Genomic DNA, 21,867 nt, shown 5'->3' with positions numbered 1-21,867 from the left:
TTGTCCGGCCCGGTTGCAGCGCAGGGTAGCGCGCACCATCAAACTCGTTCATCAGCATTTGACCTTCAAGTTCTGACAGTGATAGTGATAAATGATTTTTAATATTTAGGTATAATATTTTCATTGTTTGTTCTTTAAGTTCTGGGAGTGATAGTGAAAAATGATGTTGAATTATTTTAAATGTATGACAAGGGCTTTGTGTTCTTCGTATAGTGTGGTGGGGCCGAATCTTGTTTACAGCGAATGCCTTCCTTATAGGAAGTCGGGTTGAAAACAACAGTGAGGAAGTGAGAATCTCTCTCTCTCTCTCTCTCTCTCTCTCTCTCTCTCTCTCTCTCTCTCTCTCTCTCAGGTTGCATTGTCTGTAACCTCCTCCTACATACTCTCTTGTCTTTTTTGTCAAATTCTGAAACCCAGTGAATAACCTGTGGTGCATAATAATCATGATTTATTGAATACCGATGTTTTATCCAATGTCTTCCAGACATCAGCAGCTTTATACTGGCCTGCAAATCTTTTTCCAATCCTTTTCGTTCTTTTTTTCGTAATGAAAGCACACCGGACAAACATTTCACTGTTTTTAAGATTGACGTCTGATTATCATCTGTTGTTATGGATTTTTCCAGCTCGTCAAAAAAAAAAAAATGTTTCAGGCCTGAGGTTTTCCACTTTTTTTTCATCTTCTACTTGAGAACTGAGCAGGTCTCTAGTAATTGAAGTTGTACTTTAATAATGTGGTTATTGTTACGAGGAATGCGTAGCCAGCGTTTTTTTTAACGATCGTTCTATAGTAGACACACACACACAGGTCGTATTGCTTTTCTGTAAAAGAAAACTATTGAGATGGCGTTGTCTGTCCGTCCGCCCTCAGATCTTAAAAACTACTGAGGGTAGATGGCTGCAAATTGGTATGTTGATTATCCACCCTTCAATTATCAAACATGCCAAATTGCAGCCCTCTAGCCTTAATAGTTTTTTTTTTTATTTAAGGTTAAGGTTACCCGTGGATCGTTCACCTGGAAACTCTCTTACTCCCTTCAACTTCCCCTTTCTTCAACTCCCCTTCAATTCCCTTCCTTCAGTTGCCTTCCTTTCAGTCTCTTCCTTCAACTCCCTTTTACTGCCTTCCTTTCACTCCCTTCATTTCACTCCCTTTTTTCAATTTCCTTTCACTCCCACCCACTCCCTTCCTTCCACCCCCTTCTTTCAACTCCCTTTCTTCCACTCCCAATTCCACCTTCAGATCATCATACTTCATCTGATTTCTTCTCTGATTCTCTTTATCTTGCTGGCCAACCCCTTCAACTCCCTCATTTTCACTACTCCGAGGTGCTAGTACTAAGCACCGTTTGGTGAATGTCAGGTAGACGGCCGCACGAAGATATCGTTTATTAATATGATTTGTCGACCACACGATATAGAAATGGGTGTATATAACACTTTGACCCCCGAGGGCTAGTACTAAACACGGCGTCCCAAGGAGCTTCCGCCACGTTTAGAACTAGCACCTCGGAGCTGGGGACGCTTAGATAACAAGCCAAAGTACCACCGACTCACGAGTCAAAATGCGTCATTCAAAATGACATTACGGACCGCACGAAACAAAACGAAGTTTGTTGTAAGTTTCAGCTTTCTTCGTATGACGTCTCCTTCAGGGCAGGGCCTGTTAATTTTGACATTATTATTATTATCTCTCCAGTTTTGTCCGGATCTGGGATCGATATGTGTGTGTATAACTCTCGGGGGCCAGCCAGTGAACCGATTCAACCTGGCGAATGTATGAGCCCTCCGCTGCTTCTTTCTTTCGGGTTCTGGGTTGGATGTCAGTCGGTTCTCTCTCTCTCTCTCTCTCTCTCTCTCTCTCTCTCTCTCTCTCTCTCTCTCTCTCTCTCTCTCATTTATATATTAATTTTCATCACATAACCGTGACCATTTTATTCACAAACGTTGAGCTACAAATGTCATTTAATATATATCTAATTTGCTCTACCTCAAAAATATTTACATACATACGTATATACATATACATATATATATGTGTATATATACTGTATATATAATTATTTTCGAGGTAGAGCGAATTGGATATATATATTAAATGACGTTTGTAGCTTAATGTTCGTGAATAGAAATTGCCACGGTGATGTGATGAAAATTAATGTATAAATATTATATATATAAAATTTGTATTTTATATTGGTTTTTCCTAACAAAGCAGATCCATTCCCCCTCAGCCCCCCTCCCTCTCTCTCTCTCTCTCTCTCTCTCTCTCTCTCTCTCTCTCTCTCTCTCTCTCTCTCTCCAGAGAGGACCCACGCAGGTTGGGAGCGCGGAGGCGAAGTCGGTTTATCCCGGGATATGTATTATTCATATTGGGTGTCGTAAAATGCGGATATTATTGCCCGGGAGAGGGGCGAGAGAGAGAGAGAGAGAGAGCCGGCCGCGATAGGAAATTCATTTTGCCACGTCATGATGCCTCGGTAACTCAAAGTGTGTGTGTGTGTGTGTGTGTGTTTGTGTTTGTGTTTGTGTTACGTGGCGGATCTAGAAAATATCTGGAGGATGAATAAGGCCTCGCCATCTTCTTCACGCTTTGGGCCGTTTCTGTTTCGAAATTGTTCATTTATTTTTGTAACTACTTATTTATTAATATATTAATTAATGTATTTATGTATTTTTATTGTTTATTTATGTATTTATTTACCACTACGCTTGTTATGTGTGCGTTGTTTTGTGTTTTTCATGTAGCAGAGGTTTGAACACGTAGGGCATCAGATATTTGTTTCTATTTTTATATTTTAACAAGCCTTTCACGTTTAATAACAATCAAGATGAATTTGAATGTCTGTTTCTCGTCACGTGATCACACAACAAACATAAATATTCATGCATGTCCATTTGTTTGGAGTTCACATTCATATTTTAACAAACAAAAAAAAATCCCTTTTCACTCTCCACGCGGTGTACCGTCATTAACCCGCACGACGACATATAAATATTCATGGCATAAAAAAACTCCCACAAGTAGTAGTATTCTCTAAGTTTTTTTTTTTTTTTTTTTTTTTTTTAGCTTTAACGTATTGCCCATGAGGTTGCAAAAAAGGAACAAGTAATTTTTTTCCGTTGTTAATAATCTCGCAGTTTTTGTCCTTCAGGTGTATGTTGCTGTATGGAATATGTGTGGACGTTGTTTTTTTTTTTTTGCGGGATGTACGTAATATATGCAGTTTTTTTTTCATGTAGGTGTGGGTCGTTTTCGCTATTTGTCTAGTAGTGGTATTACAGATTGGCACAGCGATGTACTGTCTTGAAGTGTAGGAAGTACATCGCTGCCCCAATCTGTAATCTTACGCTGCTAAGCCAAACTGTAATCTTAACTACATTTCGAGATAGTACATCGCTGCCCCAATCTGTAGTCTATCTTGAAATGTAGTAAGACTGGCTCAGCGATGTACTATCTTGAAATGTAGTAAGATTACGACGGATTGGCGAAGCAACGTACAACAATTTGGCTTAGCAGTGTACTATCTTGTAATGTAGTAAGATTACAGATTGGCGCAGCGATGTACTATCTTGAAATGTAGGAGGATTACAGATTGGGGCGCAATGAACTATCTTAAGATGTAGCAAGATTACAGATTGGCGAAGCATTGAACTATCTTGAAATGGTGTGAGATTACAGATTGGCAAAGCAATGTCCTATCGTGAAGCGTAGTGATAAAACAAATTTGCGCAGCGAAGTACTATCTTGAAATGTTTTAATATTACGGACTGGCCCAGCAATGTACTACCGAGTGCTGTGGGCTTCGTGATGGTAGCCAAAGAATTTAACGGGGACCTCCTTGCCAGCTTTTCGTTGTTTGTAGCAGAGGAAGGGCCCCTGTTCTTGTTGGGGGTCATTTAACTGAGTTTTTTGTAATTTTTTTTAGAAAGAATTCTAGTCTCTCTCAGAGAAGCTAAAACAGTTGTTTGTTTATATTTTTGTTTGAGGACGAATTCTGGGCCCTCAAATAAAAGGCCGAAAGCTAGTGAGTTAAGTGGCTTATAATATACTCCTATCATTGTCTTTTCTTGAACGTAATACATTTAGTCAAAAATATAAAGAAAAGACAATGATAGGAGTATATTATAAGCCTCTTGACTCACTGGCTTTTGGGCCTTTTATTGAAGGGGCCCAGCATTCATCCTCAAACAAAAAATAAACAAAAACAACTGTTTTAGCTTTTTTGAGGGAGACTAGAATTCTTTCTCAAAAAAAAAAAAAATTACAAAAAAACTCAGTTAAATGACCCCCAACAAGAATAGGACCCGTCCTCTGCTACAAACACCGAAAAGCTGGCAAGGAGGTCCCCGTTAAATTCTTTTTATTTTTACGCTTGGTGACTACGTAAATCATTTCGTTAAAATGAAAGGCTTGCAATAGTTTGTTTTCACGCTTGGTGATTACAGAAATCATTCGCCAAAATAAAAGGGTTTTTTTCACACTTGGTGATTATAGAAATCGTTCGCTAAAATAAAAGGCTTTCTTTGGTTTATAGTCACACTTGGTGATTACAAAAATTATTCGCTAAATTGAAGGCTTTCAGTGGTTTATTTTCACGCTTGGTGATTACAGTAATTTGTCGCTAAATTGAAATGCTGTCACTAGTTTATTTTCACATTTGGTAAGTACAGAATACATGTCGCTAAAAAAGACTTTCAATAGTTTATTTTCAAACTTGGTGACTACAGTAATCAGTCGCTAAAATAAAATGCTTTCAATAGTTTATTTTCACACTTGGTAATTACAGTAATTTGTCGCTAAAATAAGAGACTTTCACTAGTTTATTTGACGCTTGGTGACTGACAGTAATACCTCGTATGGGGTTTTTATTCAAACATTGCGAATTTCATTCGCCTGCACGCTGTCATCATGTGATTTGCGCGAACTTCTTGTACGCCAAAGCTTTGTCTGTCGTTGAAGTTATAATCATAAAACAGGAACAGAATATTAATACAAAAGTTGTTTCTGTATTATAGTTTTCTCAAGTATTCAAATGTAGGTACAAAATATAAATATGAAATATAATTTACTGATAAAGATATAAGTATATTTCTCATGCAGTATCTACGTCCTGTAATCATAAATACATTAATTTTGTTGGAAGCATTGTCGTTTGTTATAATTTTAATTGTGAATGTGGTATATTTTTTATGCACCTGACAATTTACGCGGTAAAACCCTTCATTCCGCATTCGGGAAAGAAGTAAACAGTATAGAAACCGTAATTAAAAAGAAATCAAGGAATAATTCTGGACTGGGGAGAAAATTATTCAGTTTCTGAATGCCAGACGTAGAGACATTATACAGCGGACAATTACTTTTAATATTTTCAAGAGCCGTGTTTCTTCCAGGATACAAAAGTTTACGTTTGCAGACTTAATGAAGATAAATGTTTTATTAATGAGTTCCCCCTTTTTTTGTCCGTGGGAAGAAGACGGGTCGGGAGAAAAACACTTTTAAATTTTCTTAACAGATGGACGAGAATTGGTGGAGCCTTTGCAGTTACATTTATTTATTTATTTATTTATTTATTTATTTATTTATTTTTTTTTTTGGCAGTGACAAACAGGTGCACGTGCTTGCATCAACATTAACCACGAAGACTTCAAGATGTTGCTTGATTTTGTGTTAGCTGGTTACATAATTAATGTCGAATTTTACCTTGAAATTTATTAGCGGAGTTCATGTAGAGGTTCTTAGTTCAGATGTGTTTTTGTATTTAGTTGATATTACATAATGAAATGCGTTTTAAAATTTGGAACAATACCAAATTCTGTCGCACCTTGTCACTGGTATGTGCAAATGACAGGAATTGAAATAAGGAACAAAAGACTCAGTTCTGTTACACGTTCAGTCATTGGTATTGACAAATGACAGGAATTAAAATAGAAAAAATTCTAAATTCTGTTACACGTTCAATCATTAGTAATTACAAATGACAGGAATTAAAATAAGAAACAGGAAACTTAATTCTGTTACGCGTTCACTCATTAGTATTTGCAAAAGACGGGAATTAAAATAAGAAACAAGAAACTTAATTCTGTTACGCGTTCACTCATTAGTATTTGCAAAAGACATACTGGTTTTCACTGATGTGGTTTGGTCCAGCATAGCCCTGTTAGTGAAAACGGTGTCCGGACGTTTCGTTACTGGACCATTCGTACCCGGACATTTCGTTGCCGAACACTTCGCTACTGGACAGTTCGTTAGTAGGACCCGTCGCTACTAGGACAATACGCTACCTGTATAATTATTTACATACTGAATACCTTGTTAATGTAATTATACCATCTTTCTATCTTGTTTCATTTACGAACCACCAATTTCCCAAATTACTTCAATACTGAATACCTTGTTATTGTAATTATACCTTCTATCCTTCTTATTTCATTTACCATCCACCAAGTCCTTTTTTTTTTTTTTTTAAGTTATTGAACCTTTAGTCAGTCAAGAAGCCGAGGAAGCACGATTACATCCAGAAGAAAACAAACCAAGTTAGTGGATGATTTGAATTATGAATATGATAAACGAAAGATAAGGATAAACCAGGAACCCAGGACTCCTGTCGTACTTTGCTTGCTACTGAATTGAAGAATTTGCATGAATGTGCCGTAGCTGAACTTCCTTCTGCATCAAATTTAAGCCGTAATATACGCCGTTGGAGGCAAAAGAAAAATGAATGTCCTCCAATCCCAAAAACACGTCATGTTGATCTGATTCGTGAAGAGTACGCCAAACTGAGTAATGGGCCGCTATTTCTGCAGTATGACAGTGGTGAAGATGATCTTGAAAGGGTTTTAGTATTTGCATCTGAAGGTGGGTTAAGGGATTGGAAGAACTTTGAAGTGTGGGCCCGCGTTGGAACATTCAAGTGTTGTCCAATAATATACTACCATTTATGTACCATGCATATTCAAAATAAAAGCATGATTGTTTCCCGACTTTGCACTGCTGCCTGACAAAATCGAGGCCACTTATAAACGCTTCTTCTGCATAATTAAAGAGCTTGTACAAAATTATGAGTCAGATCATATTGTGGTTGACTTTGAAAAAGCGGTCTTAAATTCTCTGAAGACTGTTTTTCAAGAAACGGAAGTTACCTGGTGTTATGTAATTTAGCTCAGAATATTTACAAACATACAGTTCAAGCTGGATACAAGGTACGATACCATGAAGACGACGGCTTTAGTTTGAAAGTGCGGTGTTTCCCAGCACCGACATTTTTACCCAAAAACGACTTCGTCGAAGGATTTGAAGAGTTAACTGATGATGACGAAATCCCAAAAGAAATTGTTTCTTACTTCGCTACAAATTATATTGGTGGTGAACGAGGCCGTGGATCTAGGAGGAGAAGACTAGATCACCCTGTTTCCTATAGATGTGTGGAATGTTTACGAAAGGACAATCAATGAAATGCCAAGGACAAATAACTTATAGGCGGGGGGGTGCTCATAGCTCCCTTGGAATGTCAGTTATAAGCTCACACCCTAAAATATGGAAACTTATTGACACCTTAGAAAACGAGGGAGCACTAGCGGGATCGAAAATAATACAAATAAAATGCGGTTACCCAGCTTCCAAGGAAAAAAAGTATAAGGAATGTGAGCAGAGGATTCTGAAAGTTATTAATCGTTACGACCCTGAATGTAAAATGAATTTTCTTAAACCTATCGCCCATAACTTGAAGCTTTGATCAGTACTGAAATTAAAGTCATTTTTCTTTTAATACTTTTTATTTTATATTTTGATTTTATGATACATACATTGTAAGTGATACTAGCTAGTGTATAAATGATGAATTATAACAAAGATTTTTTTTCTCACTTGTGTTAGTTTATAAAATCACTAATTATTATTATTATTATTATTATTATTATTATTATTATTATTATTATTATTATTATTATTAACATGTATGTTACTATTCCAATAAAAAAAAACTGGATCCCCACCGATTCAATAAAGAACAAGGCAAATATAGCTTTTGGTAGCGTATTGTCCTAGTAGCGAAGGGTCCTAGTAACGACCTGTCCAGTAGCGAAGTGTCCGATAACGAAATGTCAGGGTACGTACGGTCCAGTAGCGAAAAGTCCCAGCACCGTGAAAACATAAATATTAAGCCCACTAGATTAAATATTAAGGTATATATTATTCAGCTGATTTTGCAATCTGCCACTTGAGAAGTAAGATTAGATTTTTTTTTTTTTTTTTTTTTGTCCTCAATGCCCTGAGTGTCTCCTTCAGGTTGGAGGAGGACACCCAGGTGAAACCTGCCACACCTGTCGTGGGTGATACTGGCCAATTGATGACGCAAGGTCCTCAAGTAGGGGAATAATGTAAACTGTTTACAGCTGGAGGTTGGGCGTGCGTGTATGTGTTGGGGGTGGGGAGGGTAGATGTGGGTGGGGGCGGTTGAAGGGAAGTAAGACCTATAAGTATTATTCATTCCAGTAACGTTTATGATTTTAAATCAAGGTTAGTTGTTGAGGTAAAGGGTTTGTGTGTGTGTGTGTGTGTGTGTGTGTGTGTGTGTGGAAAAAGGGGGAGGGTTAAAGAGAAGTAAGACCTGTAAGCGATATTCACATCAGTAATATTTATGATTTAAATCAAGGTTAGTTGATGAGGTAAGGTTTTTTTGTCTTTTTTTATATAAATTTGACGATCTTGAAATTTTTAAAGTTTGGATGGTTTTGTCTGTGTGTGTGTGTGTGTGTGTGTGTGTGTGTATGTGTTTTGTGTGTTTTTTGGAGGTGGAGGTTACAGGGAAGAAAGCCCAGTGAGTGATATTCACTTTAGTAATATCTATGATTTTAAATTAAGGTTGTTGAGGTAAAGCGAGTTTTTTGTAATTTTTTTTTTATAAATTTGTGACGATCTTATTTGTTTTAAGTGGGGTGTGTGTGTGTGTGTGTGTGTTGGGGGTGGGGGCAGGAGGGGAGGGTTAAAGCGAAGTAAGAAAATGGTGTTCTTTTAAGTAAAATTCCTGATATTAAGTCAAGGTTAGTTGTTCAGGTGAAGGGTTCTGTGTATGTTTACGAATCTCTACGATCTTGAGTGTTTAAAGTTTGTATGGGGTTTTGGTGTGGCTTGGGGAAGGTGAGTTACAGGGAAACAAGACTTCTAAGTTATATTCATTTAAGTTATGGTTTCAAGTTAGTTTTTTTTATATAATTTTATAAATCTCTGACAAACTTAGTTCTGTAAATGTTCGTGATATTCAGTGATGCCGAGAATTACAGGTTTCAGTCATCTTCATGTTTTGTATATTTTTATCGTCTCTTTGCACAAAACTTGAGGGAAGACTTTTAAGTAGCTGTATGTCGCCTCTGGCGTCGCACGTGGCTGCATTAATCTAGGAGATTGAAAGTATCTTATGAAAAGAATCTGCTAGTGATGTTGGGATTTGTTTTTATCACTCTACTCTTTTCTGTACGGAGGCGTATTGTTCAATTTTGCCGGAGGAAATTATCTCTCTCTCTCTCTCTCTCTCTCTCTCTCTCTCTCTCTCTCTCTCTCTCTCTCTCTCTCTCTCTCTCTCTGGCATTTATTTATTGCTGTGTTATCTTGTGTATAAAAACATTGTTTAACTTTACATGAGAACAACTCTCTCTCTCTCTCTCTCTCTCTCTCTCTCTCTCTCTCTCTCTCTCTCTCTCTCTCTCTCTCTGGCATTTATTTATTGTTGTGTCTTCATCTGAATAAAAATGTATTGTTTAACTTTGCCTGAGAAAAATCTCTCTCTCTCTCTCTCTCTCTCTCTCTCTCTCTCTCTCCTCTCTCTCTCTCTCTCTCTCTCTCTGGCACTCTCTCTCTCTCTCTCTCTCTCTCTCTCTCTCTCTCTCTCTCTCCGTACAGAAATAGTAGTTCGTTTTCTTCTTTCTGGTATTATTATTATTATTATTATTATTATTATTATTATTATTATTATTATTATTATTATTATTATTATTATTATTATTATTATTATTATTTATCTCGAAGGAATTCGTATCTTCCTAAATAAACTCTAAACGGCTCCAGTTTCCAAAAAATCGTTTCAAGGCTAATGATCAGTAAAGAGTGCGCCGAAGTTTTCTGTACCGCGTATAAGGCTGTATGAAACTCTCAGCCACGGCCCATGAAACTTTCAGCCACGGCCCGGTGGTTGCCTAAAGTGCCAGACGCACGATCATGACTAACTTTAACCCAAAATGCAATAGAGAAACACAGGGGTGAAAATAGAGAAACACAGGGGTGAAATTTTGCATGTTTGCTGGTTGGAGGGTGGATGATCAACATACCAATTTGCAGCCCACTAGCCTCAGTGTTTTGAAGATCGGAGGGAGGACAGAAAAAAGTGCGGACGGACAGACAAATAGCCACCGCAATAGTTTTCTTTTACAGAAAACTAAAAAGGGCTGAATATACTCGGTTCAAACCCAGACCACTAAGTAATCTAAACAGTTAGTGTCATTTCCAAGTCTTCTTGGAAGTTATCCCATATTTATATTGCGAATGCATCCGCTTCCTCCTCCTCCTCCTCCTCCTCCTCCTCCTCCTCCTCCTCCTCCTCCTCCTCCTCCTCCTCCTCCTCCTCCTCCTCCTCCTCCTCCTCCTCCCTTCGAGAACTTCGCCTGTGTTGATGCAACATTGAAATGGCAAGCGTGCGCTCTCTCTCTCTCTCTCTCTCTCTCTCTCTCTCTCTCTCTCTCTCTCTCTCTCTCTCTCTCTCTCTCTCTCTCTCTCTCTCTCTCTCTCTCTCTCTCCCGCATGTGCAAAGTGGTGGTAGAAGGTCTCTCTCTCTCTCTCTCTCTCTCTCTCTTTCCCTTTCCCGCCAATGCAAAGTGGTGGTAGAGGGTCTCTCTCTCTCTCTCTCTCTCTCTCTCTCTCTCTCTCTCTCTCTCTCTCTCTCTCTCTCTCTCTCTCTCTTTCTTTTCTCTTTCCCCTGTTTGTTAGAATTCTTTCATTCTCTCTCGCCTGAATAGATTACAGATTTCATTTGTTTATGAGTTTTTTTTTTCTTATGTACTTTGTTTTTAAACTGTAGCGGTCTCTCTCGCCATTCGTAGAACGCAGAGGAGAAGCAGATGTTTGTTCTGTCTTTTTTTTTCTCTGTCTCTCTTCGTTATCCCCAGATTTTTGCCTGCTTCTCATCTCTTGGGCAAATTTGCGAAACACCTGAAAGTTTTTCAAATCTCTCTTTGAAATGCCTTGTCCTATTTTTTTGTCTTTTTAACCTTTTTAATTTCCACTGCGCAATCGCCAGCTCTTTGTATAGATACTTATTTTGTTTGGAACGCTGCTGTGAGGTGAGCCTCGGTGACTGTCATTGCACAGTTTATGGAATGTGTTTCAGTTCTTATATGGTTTATTATTACTATCGTCATTATTTTTATTATTCATATATATCTGGAAAATGCCAAATGGCACTGGACCTGTTATTGCACAATTTATGGAATGTGTTTCAATTCTGTGTTTATTATTATTATTATTATTATTATTATTATTATTATTATTATTATTATTATTATTATTATTTTTATTTTTATTATTCATATATATTTGTGAAATGCCAAATGGCATTGAACTCTTTCAGCAAGCTTTGATGAGGTGGAAATGCCTTCGTGCAGCAAAAAAGTGAACAGTGCGTCATGAATATATTTGAGCAAAATGTAGCAGATACGGATTTAAAAAATAAGTGAATAAGAATAGTTTTATTGTGTGACTGTATATATTATATTGACATTATGTAATATATATATATATATATATATATATATATATATATATATATATATATATATATATATATATATATATATATAGATGTATAATTATAATCACTTTTGTACGTGATTCATTTATCACACATTACCACAGGTGAAAAATAAGAGACGGGGTGTAGGTCCTGACCGGTTTCGACTTTATTTTCAAGCCGTGTATAATATATATATATATATATATATATATATATATATATATATATATATATATATATATATATATATATATATATATTATAATAATGTGTGATAAATTGATATGTACTGTACGTATGTATGTGTATATATATAATATATATATGTATATATACATACACACACTAGCTAACAAAAAAAAAAAACGCTTAAATAATTGGCCATCGAAATAGGAAAAAATGCTTCAATTAACAAGCAAAGAAAAGGATGACTTGCCCGAGTCCCACTCAGTAACAGAACACATATTTAGGACTTGGGAAGACCAAACCACGTTACAAGAGTAACGTCACACAGGCTAAGGTAAATGAATATAACAGGTGTATGATCGCCGCATATGACACAAACATGAAGTTTGGCAGCTGGGTATGGACGGAGGCGCCATAAACAACGGAAAAGCATTCCTCTCCTCTGTTATGAAAATGTTAAAGTAGTATAGAAGGGCTGTAAGAAATTGCTGAGTATGTGTATAAGAGAGAGAGAGAGAGAGAGAGAGAGAGAGAGAGAGAGAGAGGTAACATAGAAGCGGCTATTTTAATTGCAAAGTACCGGTAGGTATGCGAGAGAGAGAGAGAGAGAACATAGAACTGGCTATTTTAATTGCAAAGTACTGTTATATATACGAGAGAGAAAGAGAGAGAGAGAGAGGGCGGCCTTTTTAGATTGCAAAGTACCGGTATGTATACTCGAGAGAGAGAGAGAGAGAGAGAGAGAGAGAGAGAGAGAGAGAGAGAGAGAGAGAGAGAGAGAGAGAGGTAACATAGAAGCGGCTATTTTAATTGCAAAGTACTGGTATGTGAACTCGAGAGAGAGAGAGAGAGAGAGAGAGAGAGAGAGAGAGAGAGAGAGAGAGAGAGAGAGATTTAAATTGCAAAGTACCGGTATATATACGCGAGATAGAGAGAGAGAGAGAAGAGAGGAAGTAATCGTATCCGCCAATTAATATATAATGGGCTTCATTATCAAACATCGATATCGGTAATTGCTGCTCTTCTTCCAAATGATTTCGTTCCTGTCATTTGCATTTAATTGTCCTTCTTCATTCACATTCAATTTACATTTGATTTTCTTCCTCCTCTTAGCTTATGTCAGCACGTCTTGAACCCATTCCTAAAAGCAAACACTGTTGCGAAAGTCCCTGGTCTTATCAATTCCAGCCAGGGAACTCAGTGGGTGTTCCTGTTCTCATGGTCCCCCCCCCCGGGGGAGGGGGGGGAGCTGGTCTGGCTTGCTTTTGCAAGACGAAGTGGATAGAGCGATTGCTTGCGCATTGTTTCCTTGTATAGGACTTGCCGACCTACTGGCAGGTTGTGCATAAGTTCTGGGCTTCACCCTCCTTAAGGAGAAACTGGCGTATGGTACACGTACATGTACGGGTAAAAAAGTTAAGTATATCTTAAGTTTAACCAGACCACTGAGCTGATTAACAGCTCTACTAGGGCTGGCCCGAAGGATTAGATTTATTTTTACGTGGCTAAGAACCAATTGGTTACCTAGCAACGGGACCTACAGCTTATTGTGGAATCCGAACCACATTATAGCGAGAAATGAATTTCTATTATCAGAAACAAATTCCTCTTGTTCTTCACTGGCCGGTCGGAGATTCGAACTCGCGACCTACAGAGTGGTAGCTGAGAACAGAACCCGCTCACCCACCGAGGAACTATTCACGTGTACGGGTAGATTATATATACATATATATATATATATATATATATATATATATATATATATATATATATATATATATATATATATATATAGTGTGTGTGTGTGTATTCATATATATATATATATATATATATATATATATATATATATATATATATATATATATATATATATATATATATATATATATATATATATATATTATACACATACATACATACATACATACATACATACATACATACATACATACATACATACATACATACATACATACACACACACATACAGAGAGAGAGAGTGCTTTTGTTTTGATTAGTTTGTCCATCCATTCGTGCATACATGAAAAATCGCCACAATGCGGACTGGAAAGAACATAAAAACAATTGTTTATTGGAGAAACTGCACGCCCTCCGGCACTTGATATAAGTCCGCCGACGGCATAACTTTTCGTCGGGGCCGCGACCTCCGATCGAAACGGAAGTCTAAAAGGAAACTTTACGGCGCTGAAACGTCGCGGCAGATTTTCGTGTTACGGAAACAGGTCGTAGGTTTCGAGGTAAATTGACAGGGAGGTAATGTACAGCGCTGGCAGCGTCGCTCCAGGTTGATTATGAAGAGGCTGTTTGGATCGACCTTCACATTTGGTATCCTTCGAGGGTTGGGGGGCGGGTGGTGGGGTAGTAGTGCCGTCTCGGTGCGCCTCACGTGGTGCACTGTAGGCGTTAGTTGAGATTCTTTGCAGCTTCCTTTTGGCCCCAGCTGCTTCAACCCCTTTCGTTCCTCTCATGATAACTCCGTTCTTAGAAGAATTAGGGGAATTTATTTCTGGTGATAGGAATTCATTTCTTGGTGTGGTTCGGATTCCACAATAAGCTGTAGGTCCCGTTGCTAGGTAACCAGTTGGTTCTTAGCCACGTAAAATAAGTCTAATCCTTCGGGCCAGCCCTCTCTAGGAGAGCTGTTAATCAGCTCAGTGGTCTGGTAAAAACTAAGGTATACTTTTCCATCTTGCTTTCCTTCGCCCTCTCCTAAGAATTGTTTCATAGTGCAACAACTGCGAGGTTTTCCCCCTGTTAAACCTTTCAAGCCTCCATTACTCTCAGTTTCCCTTTCATTACTGAATGACCTCGTCATAGGTCCTGGTTCTTAGCCTTTGGCTTAAATCTTATATATTCAAATTCAGATTCGATGCAAGGGATAGTGAAACGTGCGTTTGGATATCCGTAGGGTTTTTCGAATTATCTTCACAAATGTGAATCTTAGCAAATTGCTGATGAGGAACAAATGCTACACCTTTATACCCGGTTCTTTATCATTAACAGATTACTCAAGAAAACTTTGGTTTGTTTTGTATAAATGACAGAGAAACAAATACTCCTTAATTGACAACTTTCGTTTGTTTGTTGGAGTTTAAAGTGTGCCTTTGTTTAAGTAAATAAAATAATGGCCCGCGCTATAAAAAGGATTGGCCTTAAATTTAAAATCCTACTCGTGCCTGAATTATTCTCAAAAGTTATGGTTGTACGGTAGTACTAGTCGAATAATTTTTGGGATTTTGAACGAACGGTGTTTGGAGATTATGAATAACTGAGTTATGTTTATTTAAAATTATTATTGTTCTTTTTTGGTTTAGAAGAATCAGCAAAATCACCACTAAATGAAGGTATTCAATTTTATGTATACTTTATGGTAATTGTAAATTCTCTCTCTCTCTCTCTCTCTCTCTCTCTCTCTCTCTCTCTCTCTCTCTCTCTCTCTCTCTCTCTCTCTCATATGTGAGGTTCACTTTTGTTCTGTGAATTTTTATGCTTTTGGACTTATATATATATGTATATATATATATATATATATATATATATATATATATATATATATATATATATATATATATATATATATATTTTATAGTAATGAATGACAACATACGCATAGACTGTTAATGTATGCAAGAAGAATAACTTGTTGCATATTCACGTTCGCAGACGCAAAGGCCCAGTCATTGAAGTATATATCTACCATTGTTCGTTTGGCTCTTAGTATTTCCCACTGAAAACACGCTTTTATCGGATATTGGTCCGGACGCCGGATTATTGCGTTGCATTGTGGGAGTTCCTATTTTCTCTCCCCTTGGGACGTCGTGCAATTGGAACCGCTTCAGAAGTTCAAGCGGAGACGCAATGCATTACTGCCTTAATAATAGTCTTCTTGTGTTTTAATACAATTTTACCTATTTATTAATTAATTATTTTTATTTTTTATTAAGTGAGAGATCTCCTTTCCGTATGTCCCTTTACCTCCTCTTGTTTCTTCCTAATGAACACCGTAATGTTGTTTGGAAGCTTGAATTTCAAGTAAGTGGCCCCTGTGGTGGGCTTGTTTCACATGAATAGGTGTCATCTTCTGATTAATAATAATAATAACAGTAATAATAATAAGAATAATAATTTTATTCGTGACCCATCTCCCAATTATTCGCATGTTAGCAGCGTTATTCATCATGAATGCTGACCTAAGAATGTTTTTTCTTTTTTAATAAAGCTCATCTTGTTTTTGTCTGATTATATTACTTGTGCTGATTGTGTTGTGTCATTTGTGTGGTCACGTGTCACGTATCCTTAATCTCTTACTCCTCCTTGTTGTAATAGACAGCCATTGGGAACTTCACAAAGGGTGACGGTGCGGTCCTGTCACTCGGCCAGTTGAGTGTGAGGCATGTGAAAAGAATTGTTGAGATACTCGTGAGGTGACATTTCATGAAAAGGCTCCGTAAGGGAACACAGAGGGAGATAGAAATGACCGGCACATTAGTGAGAGCATCGTTGTCCTCCTCTGAAGTCGGAAGCAGTGACTAAAAAAAAAAAAAAAAGATGCTTGCCAACAAGCAGCCCAGTCTCTCGCCCACGGGAACCATCGCCGAACCCGACGATGGCTTCTGCTGCGGAGGCGAGGGCTGCGTGGAACTGTTCGGAATCAGCCTGGAAGGGCGCGCCGTCATGGTGTTGGCCGGCCTCGTCGAAGAGGCCGTCGTCACGCCCCTGGGCTCGGCGGCGATGAGCAGCGTGGCCTCCTACCTGCTCCGACTGAGCCCGCGCCTCCTGACGGCTGTGGTGACGGCCGTCCAGGCGTCGCGCCCGCGTTGGCTGCCCTTGGAGTACCACTGGGCGCCTCTCGACCACGATCCCCTGCTGCACCTGCTGGAGCTGGTCGGGGACAGGCTGACCGCCCTCTCCTACAGGTGTCATCCTCTCTCCCGGGAGCTGCTGGTGCACGCCCTGGGCGCCATGCCGCGCCTCTCCACCCTCAATCTGCCCAACTCCGCCGACGACAACGTCTTGGCGGTGGTGGGCGCCGCCTGCTTCACTCTCACCACCCTCTGCGTGCGGGGCTCCAGGGGAGTCACCGACGATGGCCTTCGGAGGCTGATGCTCCGACGGGACGCGTACACGAGGTCCCGCTGGCGCCGCCTCTTCTCCCGCTGGCGCAATTTGCGCACCACGATGACGAGACAGCAGTCGCGGTACAGACCCTTGTCGGCGAACAGCCAGGTGCCCATCGGGGAAAGCGCCCTGTTGGTGCCCATGGACCCCGAACAGCTGAACCCGCTGAGCGCCACCCTGACGCACGTCGACCTGGGAGGCACGAGGGTGACGCCTCAGGGCGTGGAGTGGATGCGGAGTGTCCTTCCCCACAACGCCTTCATCGACACCACCCACCCCAACCAGCGGTCGGTGCAGTCGGAGGCTTCTCTGGAAGACCAGATGGCCAAGTTACTCGTTCCGGTGTCGCCCTAACGGTTGGAGATCTCGGCTCCTGTCAATCCCACGTTGCAGATGGCGTCATGGCTGTCCCGTCGTCGTCACCGTCGACTCGCGCAGCGGGCAAGAATTAACGGGTGACCTCTGTATCTGTCCTGGCGTCACTTCCTTCATCTCCTCAAGAAGGCGGAGGAAACTGACGGAACCGGGACATTCTGTCAGCACAGCAATACCTGGTTCTGTTTTGCCAGCGGAATTAAATGTATGCATAAAAGGAAGTATAAGTATATAAATATATTCAGTGTATGTTTTGTGATGACTATAATTGGGCAGAAGACTTGCATCTGCACTGACATTCCTATAGTGTCAATTCTATAGTAAAGTCTAGAATACTACTGTTTCGTTACTTGGATGTTTCACTGTTTTTTGGTCCCCAATCCCCCACAACTGTAAAGACAGAGATATTTTGTTCTATCCCCTAGTGCTGTTTTGAAGTGAAATTGTCTACCGTGTCTGAAATCGGGTAATATCGTAGTTTGTTGCCTACGTTAGTTGTTTCATCAGTGGATGTTGTGTGTACAAACAGTGACTTATCTTCTAAATAGAGCATCGTAGAAAGGACTATTTTTGTAGTAACAGTAATCAGGATAAACTAGCAAGCGAATTCTGTTTCTTCACCGAAACGCAAAAAGTAATGTGACTGTGCCTTTTTGTAAGAAATTGAAAAGCTATATTGAATATAGAGATTAAATAAATATAACATATAAATATATATATATATATATTTTGTATATAAAAGAGTGATTACGAGTTATCTGTGTATAAGTTACAGTTCGTCACCGGGAGAAAAAAAAATCATGTAACGGAACGTATCAGGTACAAAGGTAAGTGCAGCATTCATCAAAAGTTAATTGCATTTTTCTTTCTCTCTCTCTCTCTCTCTCTCTCTCTCTCTCTCTCTCTCTCTCTCTGCAGGGCCGGGAGGGGAGGGGGGTGGAGAGGAGGGAAAAGGGGAGACCAATAGGTTCGAGTTTTGTGGGAATTATTACTTTCAGTCACTATTATCGACAGCTGGGGTGAGCGGTAGTTATTGGCTTCTGTTTTTTTTTTTTTTTTTTTTTTTTTTTTTTTGCGATCTAGAGGAAATGGGCTGCAGTTTGTTGTTTGTTGTTTTTATTTTGCAGGGTTATTTTTCTTTTGTTATCTCCTTTGCAGTTGGCTGTTTTTTTGACACGAGAATTGTACAGACTAGTGTGTAGGCCTAATCTGTCTTCAGTGGTACTTTAAATATTACTTTCAAAGTATTTGAAAATTGAAGGTTAATGTCTGTAAAGACTGATTTTTTATCACCGTAATGCGCACTCTCTCTCTCTCTCTCTCTCTCTCTCTCTCTCTCTCTCTCTCTCTCTCTCTCTCTCTGTTGCCAACTAGGAATTTAATCAGCGTTGCATTTCCGTAACCTTGCTCAATTAGCCCATTACTCTTCCCCCACCCTTTATCACCACATTCCTCCTCTTCCTCTCCTTTACACCACCCCCACATCCTCTCTCTTCCTCTCCCTCTCCAGCGAAAGCATGCAGTGCGTGCATGGCATATGAGTTAACAAGCAGCGACGGTATTTTAAACTGAATTTTCCCTGATGGATGTGCAAAGTTGAGCGCGCAGGTCGGGAAGTCGAGAGAAATAATTTTATCAGTTTTCGTGCAGGCTACTCATTTTTAGGTTTTTTTTTTTTTTTTTGAATGCTCATTGGTAATTATTAAATGATGAGTTTGGAACTGTGATTTCGAAATCAAGTTTTTGCCTATTTTCCCGGGATTTAAAGGTCGTATGTCGAAGTCAGTTTTTTTTATTTGTTTTTTATTGGGGGGCGAGGGGGAATTCTGAATGCAGTTACTGTGATCAGTTATCTAGAGGTGATGTTTATACATACATACATACATATATATATATATATATATATATATATATATATATATATATATATATATATATATATATATATATATATATATATTGTGTGTGCACAAATATAAATATATATTTATACATATATATATGCATATGTTTATGCATATTTATATATATCATATATATATGTATATATATGTGTGTGTGTACACATACATACATACTTGCGTACATACAGTATATACAAGGTTGCATTTCATGTTAGTCTTTCTTGCCTAGATATATGTGCCTGCTCTGAATAATAATTTCCCCATTTGCTATGTTTTGTTAATCTCTCTATATTACTCTGAAATCCTCACCCACACATTTATCGAGTATGAACGTCCCTGCCAGGCTTCTTTCTTTGTGTGCCGTATTCTGAAATATATAGAACACTTTGTCTCCCACGTCGTTATTGCCTCCAACAACCCGCCGTTATTAAAGGGGCGACTGTGAAGGCAATATTATACTCTGTAGCGTTTTTTTGTTTTTTTTTTTGTTTTGTAGGTGATCTATGTTTGGGATCAGGAATAAACCACCTGTTTCGTATATTAACACGAATGCTCCTGTGATCTTGACGTAGCTCAATTGAAAGAGGTGTAGTGGCTCGTCCTAAGGTACGATGTGACGAAATCCCCTTGTTTCACTCGACAAAGCAGCGAAGTTTTATTACTTTCGCGTAGAAAAAATCTCGCGGTTAGTTTATTTATTTATCTGTCTGCTAAGTTATTTATTTTTTTACTTAATTAAGTATTTATTTATTTATTTATTTATTTATTTATTTATTTATTTATTTATTTATTTATTTACTTATTTACTTATATATGATTTGGAGTCCGTCTGTCCGTTAGTAAGGGTGACTCTTATCTGGAATGGATTTCAGTCCAATTCGTAACCGAGGTATAGATTATTAAGCACAGCTCTGCACGGAGATTGATCATCGTTCCTTCTGGCTTTGTGTTTTCATTTGCGTTACTTTGCAATTGTAAGAACCATGATGGAGTCGTATTCAGCATTACGTCTGACTGAATACTCTTGAGAGGGTAATTGTTAGGCTGTCGTTAAGAGACTTTCGTCGTTAAATTGCTTAAATTGCATCCAGGGACAGTTGCAAGACTGTGTTTTATTTAGATAATGTGTTAGTTCAAGTGAATTTTAAAATAACATTTAAAAATTGTTTGAAAACACTAATGAATTATTACATTTGTGTATAAGGTTAAAAAATGCATTATTAGCTGTTTTGTTTACACTGACGATTTTGTTTATCACACACACACACACACGCATATATGTATATGTATGTATGTATGTATGTATATATATATATATATATATATATGTATATATATATATATATATATATATATATATATATATATATATATAGAATATGTATACAGTATATATGTATATATACAGTCTATGTATATATAGAACCGTAACCCTTGCAGTCTCTGTTGGTTGGTCAAGGGGTCAGGGTGTCAAAATAGCCGACCAGAAATTTGCTTTGTGGTAATTCATTTTTCAGAATAATATTGAAATCACACTGTAGATAACACTTATACACCAAAAGCTTTGACCAAAAGCATACCGCAGCCATTATAAACACACACAGTCTGTAGGCAATGACCTCTTATGTTTTTAATTTTCAAAAATATGGAAGAGGAACTTGATGTATTGGACATATAAATACGATGCAGTTGCAAGATTGCTTCAATATTGCCGTCATTGTTGCTGAGACATAAATGCGATGCAGTTGCAAGATTGCTTCAATATTGCCGTCATTGTTGCTGAGACATAAATGCGATGCAGTTGCAAGATTGCTTCAATATTGCCGTCATTGTTGCTGAGACAACTGCAGTATTTCCCGTAGGGGGTTACTGCCGCCAGTGCACCTCATGCGGTGCACTGTAGGCATTACTTATGGTCCTTTGCAGCGTCCCTTCTGCCCCCTAGATGCAACCCCTTTCATTCCTTTTACTGTACCTCTGTTCAGAATTCTCTTTCTTCCATCTGACTTTCCTCAACCCTCTTCTAAAAAACTGCGAGGTTTTCCTCCTGTTACACCTTTCAAACCTCTTTGCTCCCAGTTTCCCTTTCAGCGCTGAATGACCTCGTAGGTCCCAGCGCTTGACCTGTAGCGTCAATTCTGTATTCTATATTCCAGCTGTACAAGTCAAGGTATTCCGTATTCTGTAGACTGCTGCTGTTGTTTTTTTTTTTTTTTTTTTTTTTTTTTTATTTTTTTTTTTTTTTTTTGGTCATGTTGAAATCTGCAGAGTGCATCCCTTCGTGCGTAATCTAGGGATCATAGATTGCTGGGCAATCTGCTAACTCAGCCGTTACGGAGGGAATCAATATTTGCCAAAAATAGCGAAAGCATAAGAGCTCTTTTCTTTGAAGGAAAAGAGTGTTCATGACAATCTACGACTTAGGGCCAAGGGTTATTGATTTCCGTACAGCCTCGTCTCTCTCTCTCTCTCTCTCTCTC

At 38.5% G+C, this 21,867-nt stretch overlaps 2 protein-coding genes across 2 annotated transcripts in view; both read left to right on the top strand.

The window, feature by feature from the left end:
* The window catches only part of LOC136840676 (protein phosphatase PTC7 homolog), a 361,532-nt gene that overhangs the window by 169,512 nt on the left and 170,153 nt on the right, over window positions 1-21,867 (top strand). The window lies entirely within an intron of this gene.
* LOC136840677 (uncharacterized) lies at window positions 16,404-17,606 on the top strand. Its single transcript, XM_067107392.1, has one exon. It carries the CDS (start codon window positions 16,539-16,541, stop codon window positions 17,460-17,462), a length of 924 nt encoding a protein of 307 aa, XP_066963493.1. The 5' UTR covers window positions 16,404-16,538; the 3' UTR covers window positions 17,463-17,606.

The sequence above is a fragment of the Macrobrachium rosenbergii genome, chromosome 8 (genome assembly GCF_040412425.1).
Source record: "Macrobrachium rosenbergii isolate ZJJX-2024 chromosome 8, ASM4041242v1, whole genome shotgun sequence".
Classification (NCBI taxonomy): domain Eukaryota; kingdom Metazoa; phylum Arthropoda; class Malacostraca; order Decapoda; family Palaemonidae; genus Macrobrachium; species Macrobrachium rosenbergii.
This window is presented reverse-complemented; position numbering and strand designations above follow the sequence as displayed.